We start from the raw sequence: 5,591 nt of genomic DNA, 5'->3' as shown, positions 1-5,591 counted from the left end.
ATTTCCAGCACATCACCAGCAGTCCACATTACCCGCAGACTAATGTTGAAGCCGAGCGCATGGTCTGTACCGTTAAGGACACGCTCGAGCAGAACGCCACCACGTGCCAGTTGTACGATGCTTTTTTTGCTTTTTTTTTTTTTTTTTTTTTTTTTTTTGGTATTTTTTGACACAGCCCTACTGGAAAACAGGCTTTACTTGTGCATGGAGCTACTCCCCTGGCACACTGTCGCTATAGTCCTGCCGAATTGCTGATGGGTCACAACGTCCAAACCCCGCTCTCTCAGCTGCCATCGTAACTTCTGCCGGATGCTGTCAACCACCACGCATTTCAAGATGCTGATGCACAGTGGAAGGCCGAGGTCTACCCGGCAATACGACCTCCGGCACCAAACTCGTGACCTCCCTCCGCTGGGACATGGGGACATTGTTGTAGTACGTTATTTTGTGTACGCGCCGTGTTTTTTGTTTTTGTTTTTTTTTGTACTCATTGTCGTACGTCTAGTCAGAAACAGAAAAAAATAATAAGGCACCCATTTTAATGGTCCAGGGGATGGCCCACGCCTGGTAAAGAGAATAAATAGAGAAAAGAAAAGACGGATATTTCACAGGAAGTACAAGTAAGTGATTTCCAAATTATAGTCTTTCAAATGTGGTTATCTCGTTGTCCATTGTCTGAGGGTGGAGATGGCACGGGGCTGGTAGCAGGTAGAGAATGCAGAGTTGCAACAACACCGTCACGTCTGCCGCCGACCCATTGAAGGAGACGGCAGAACCGCATCACAACATGAGCTTCTGGCTGAGAATCTCGTACATCATGCGACGGCGAAAGTATGCGATGTCAGCCTGTGTACACATACACCCACGCACACCCACCCACGCACACAACCCACACAACACACACACACACACACACACACACAACACACACAACACAAACACACACACACACACGCACGCGCGTGTGCGTACACACATACACACGCCCGCTCACACACACACATATACACACACACAGATGCACACACACACAGAGATGCACACACACACACACACACACACACACACACACACACACACACACACACACACACACACACACACACACAACACACACAATGCAGCACACATAGATTAATGGAGGTAAAGTTTAGCAGGTAAAATCACGGTAATTACAAATGATCTTAGAGACAGGCACACAGACAGATAGGCAATGAAAATAAGACTATGGATCACATGCAATGGGGCATTGCGGTATAACAACACACCAGGTATCCAAAGGTACTTAAAAAAAACTAAAAGTGGGCAACAAGAGACAAAAGAGAGAGAGAGAGAGAGAGAGAGAGAGAGAGAGAGAGAGAGAGAGCCGGAGAGAGAGATAGTCTGTGTGTGTGTGTGCGTGTGTGCGTATGTGTGTGTGTGTATGTGTGTGTGTGTGTGTGTGTGTGTGTGTGTGTGTGTGTGTGTGTGTGTGTGTGTGTGCGTATGTGTGTGTGCCAGCTAGTTCGGTTGGTGGGTACACTTATGCCTGATTGTGTTGGGTCTGGGGGGGGGGCACATTGTTCATACATTTCTGATGTCAAATATAGATGACCCTCGTGTATTTTTGGGAGCAAAGTTTCCCTTTCCCTTAAAAGGTAGCAGTACTGGAAAGTGGGTGTCATATTTAGCCAAAATATCGATGTCACGGGAACTGCTTCAAGTGTGATTTTTCTGAAAGAAGGAATACCAAAGGCTTTACAGAGGAATTTTTTGGCATTCGAACCAGCCAAAGCAGAGATATGGCCCTGCGAAAACTGGAAATACCCATCAAAATTTCAAAATTGCACTGATCAACTGACGAGGTCAATCTATTTCGAGAGGGTTTCTGCACAATATCAGCGCATCCTGGCCAATCTAGAGCTTGATTCACTCTGTCCAACTAAAACCTATAGGCAGCGCCGGGTTTGGCAAAAGAGCTGGGCTAGCTGGCACTCACCACCGCACTGCACAGCGCCTAGCCTGGCTTGGTCCTCACACACGCAATTGTACTTTCGAATAAACAAATCCTTTTGTTCTCAAACTGCTTGCCAGTACAGTCCGACGAACATATTGCGTTTGTCATCGGCGTTGAAGCTCAGGCTGCGCTCGAGTTGTTGTGCTGGCGCTACTTGATCGAGAGATGGGTGACAGGGGCATCGCACACGGTACGGTCACTACGGTATTGACCGTACCACTATTTCAGTATTTGCCCCAAGTACCCCTTGAATCAATATAATGCACTGATTTGGGCTCCAAATTTCCAAAATGTTCGGCTCAGCCATCCCCCCCCCCCCCCCATGAGTAAATTGTACTTCAGATGGCTGACCGTACCACACTAAAATACCTTCCGACGCCCCTGGGTGATGAATGCAAACAAAGGTCGCTCAGCAGGCCAAGGAAAAGCAAATTTCCTAGAGTTATATCCAAGCCCATTTCAAGTCCTGAATTATTTGAGGGAAGTGAAAGCGAACATGAGTCGCAGTCTGATGAAGCTGGCGAGCGCGTGGAAGATGACTCTGCTCTTCCAGCTGATATATTATTCAATGATGCCTCGTGTGATAACGATGGAGATTAGTGGGAAGAGGATTGCGATGATATTCCATCAGGAAATCGAATTGTTCGCATGGAGAGCTTACAGCAATTGGTGACATCAGCTTGTGTATGTAGTAACTGTCAAGGGGGCAAGCTGACCATCAAAGAGAATTTTCGTCATGGCCTAGCATCAACAATTAGTTTGCAGTGAGAATCGCGCAGCTCATCAACCAGTGCAGCCCTGGCAGAAAGACACCCGCCTGCTAAATTGTACGATATAAACCGTCGCCGCAGTGTGCTTGCCATGCGCCTTGTTGGTAGTGGACGAGAAGGTCTGAACGGTATCTGTAGGATATTGGACATGTTGCCTCCTGTTAGCACGTCCGATTCTGGGCACAGCGATGCACTACACACTGCTGCGGAAACTGTTGCTAGGGACAGCATGAAGAATGCTGCAGAGCGTCTTCTTGTTCGGCGAACAACAGAACAGTATTCCCACCCGGAGAATGTTGCAGTTAGCACCGATGGAACGTGGATGAAGCACGGCTTCCCATCAATGTTTGGTGTGCAAACGGTTGTGTCCTATGAGACAGGAAAGGTTCTATCGTGGAGGTGCTATCAAAACACTGCAGTGGATGTGAAACTTGGAAGAACAGGTGGCAAGCAGGAAAGATTTCTAATGCTGAGTATGAACAAATTTTTTGGGAAATTAGAGCCCAAATCAGTGCATTTTATTGATTCACAGGGTACTTGGGGCAAATAGTGGTACGGTCAATACCGTAGTGACCGTACCGTGTGCGACGCCCCTGTCATATGAGGAGAAGGTCCAGTGAGGAGAAAAAGTTAGCCAGGAAGAGAAGAACAGCCCTTCGAAAGGGATTTGCTGACGCGACACAGCAAGCAGAATAAGTCACATACATTGCTGGAGGGTTCTCAGGGTGCGAACAGTTAGTCTTTTTTTGGCCTCCCGACCAAACTTTGGTACACATTATCTCCAAACTGGCTCACCACAGCCCAATAAACCTTATATGTAGATTGATCAGTGGAAAATTTCCCAGATGCTGAACATATTTTATGAAGCCATAGTGTTTTGTTTGGCGGACGGTAGCTGCCTCAGTACTAGTAATAATCTTTTTCGACGGTGATGGGCGTCTTCACAGGTGATGTTGACTGAGTGGTGCTATTTGCGTCCTATCTCCAATCTGTTCTATTCAGCATCTGCTACTGTTGTAGACTGTCTCTTGTGATGCATTTTTATCACTTTTTAGCTGATATTACTGTTGTCACGTATCATACCGTATGTACCGTATATGGATAGACTTACTATACCGTATATATAGTACGTTATTTTGTGTTTTGTCTTGAAATAAACAGTCACTTGAGTCTTCCTGTGCAATCACTTAGTGCAATATTGTTCCCTGAGAATACTACTTGTGTTTCGAGTCGGAGAGACTGAGCCAGTTTTGCCTTGTCACTCGGTCGTATACTACAATTACGTTGCTGTTAGTATGTGCCAAAACCTATCAATTGACAGCATTTTTTACTCTCCAGTGCAGTGGACTTTTGGGATGATGCGAAGTACTGGGAAAAGATTCAGCATGTTGGTTAGGAGCCAATCATTCGAAAACGGCAAGGCACGAAATCTACACGAAACGCCAAGCACCGTTTCCGGACGTTCGCAGCAAGCAGTCAGAAGCAGCCGACTACACTGCACATAATAGTCCAGACTAGTCGAAAAGGTAACCAGAAAAAAAACATTAAATTTTACCGAAAATGTGAGGGGCCGACCACTAGTATGTGGCTAAAAATGGCAAGAACCGTTTCTGGACGTTCATATCATTCTGCAGCAGCAAGACTGGTTGGTCCTCTTTCGAATCATGGAGAGGCAGTTCAGCGAGATACTGTAAGTCGGTACAAATTGTCGGCCCATTCAAATTTTTTTTCAGCCTCCCAGGGCGAAAACAGATTTCAGCTGCATTACATTTTTTGCTGCCTGCATACACCGTCACACGGAACCTTGCAAAACAAAATTGGGGCCGCAACAAATTTTCCGCCAGATACGACCAGGCCGAAAATAGCCGAAAACAAATACGTGCCGAATATGAACTGTTATTGACTTACAGTAGATAAACATTACGCGCCTACACAATCAGTTGAGATTAGTATTATGTCTCCTTTATTCACTTCTTTCGAAGGCGATAAGCCAGACCCACCGGGAAATATTTCCATGGGTGGGACAGCAAAAAGAAAGTGAAAAAAAAGCCAAAAACCAAAGGGACAAGAAATATTATTATTATTATTACACCTTCCAGTGGCTAAAGATTAATCAGTACAAAGATAGATGAGGAGGGGGCGGAGAGATGTTTTGGCGAAGTCGCGGCATAGCTCATAAGGCCCTTAAGCGGTTCCGCTAGTACCCATACGCGGTTCCGCTAGTACACGCACACACACGCACACACACACACACACACGCACACACAGACGCGGCACTGCAAGTAATATAACACTTACCTGTGAAAATGACAAGGACTTGCCTCTGGTAAGATACGCCGCATACTGGAGAAAAACAAAACAAGAATTCAAACAAAGATAACGGATGCATGGCCGTGGCAAAGACGAGAATTGCCTGCAAAGAAACTGGCTGCTGGCATTGCAAAGTGCAGTAGAACTAACTGAAATCCGACTCGAAGTGCAAAACAGACTGCCTGGACTAGTTCCGGTTACACCACTGTACTGGTACATGTTTACGTCCAGCCGCATTCGTACCACTTCCCTGAGGGCATTAAAAGGGCCGTGCAAGTAGAGAGTGTCAAATATGAACCGTTTTTTTGGTCGATTTTCACCGAGCACACGTCAACTGTACCAGTAGATCAGCGGTATCACAGTAGAAGTACACAGACACGAAGCTTGTTCACTTGGTCCATTCCCCCCGGGAGTGTTTTTGATTTCGCACCACGCCGTGTTTGTGCCAGCTGTGCGTGGATATCTGGGAGATAGGGCTATGATAATATTTTATTTTCATGGCATTATCACCATCA

At 46.2% G+C, this 5,591-nt stretch overlaps 1 protein-coding gene across 2 annotated transcripts in view; it reads right to left on the bottom strand.

Annotated features, from left to right (window-relative positions):
• Window positions 1-216: 216 nt before the first annotated feature.
• Window positions 217-5,591, bottom strand: part of LOC135827435 (adenylate cyclase, terminal-differentiation specific-like) — a 24,017-nt gene continuing 18,642 nt past the window's right edge. For both annotated transcript variants that reach the window (XM_065339935.1, XM_065339936.1), the window contains exons 10-11: window positions 5,065-5,109; window positions 217-846 (exon numbers count right to left, since the gene is read on the bottom strand). In XM_065339935.1, the coding sequence (XP_065196007.1) occupies window positions 781-846; window positions 5,065-5,109 (111 nt within the window). In that variant the 3' untranslated portion in view covers window positions 217-780. The remainder of the gene's footprint in view (window positions 847-5,064; window positions 5,110-5,591) is intronic.

Source organism: Sycon ciliatum, chromosome 11 (genome assembly GCF_964019385.1).
Source record: "Sycon ciliatum chromosome 11, ocSycCili1.1, whole genome shotgun sequence".
NCBI lineage: Eukaryota > Metazoa > Porifera > Calcarea > Leucosolenida > Sycettidae > Sycon > Sycon ciliatum.
The sequence above is the reverse complement of the archived record's forward strand: the minus strand, read 5'-3'. Positions and strand labels throughout refer to the sequence as shown.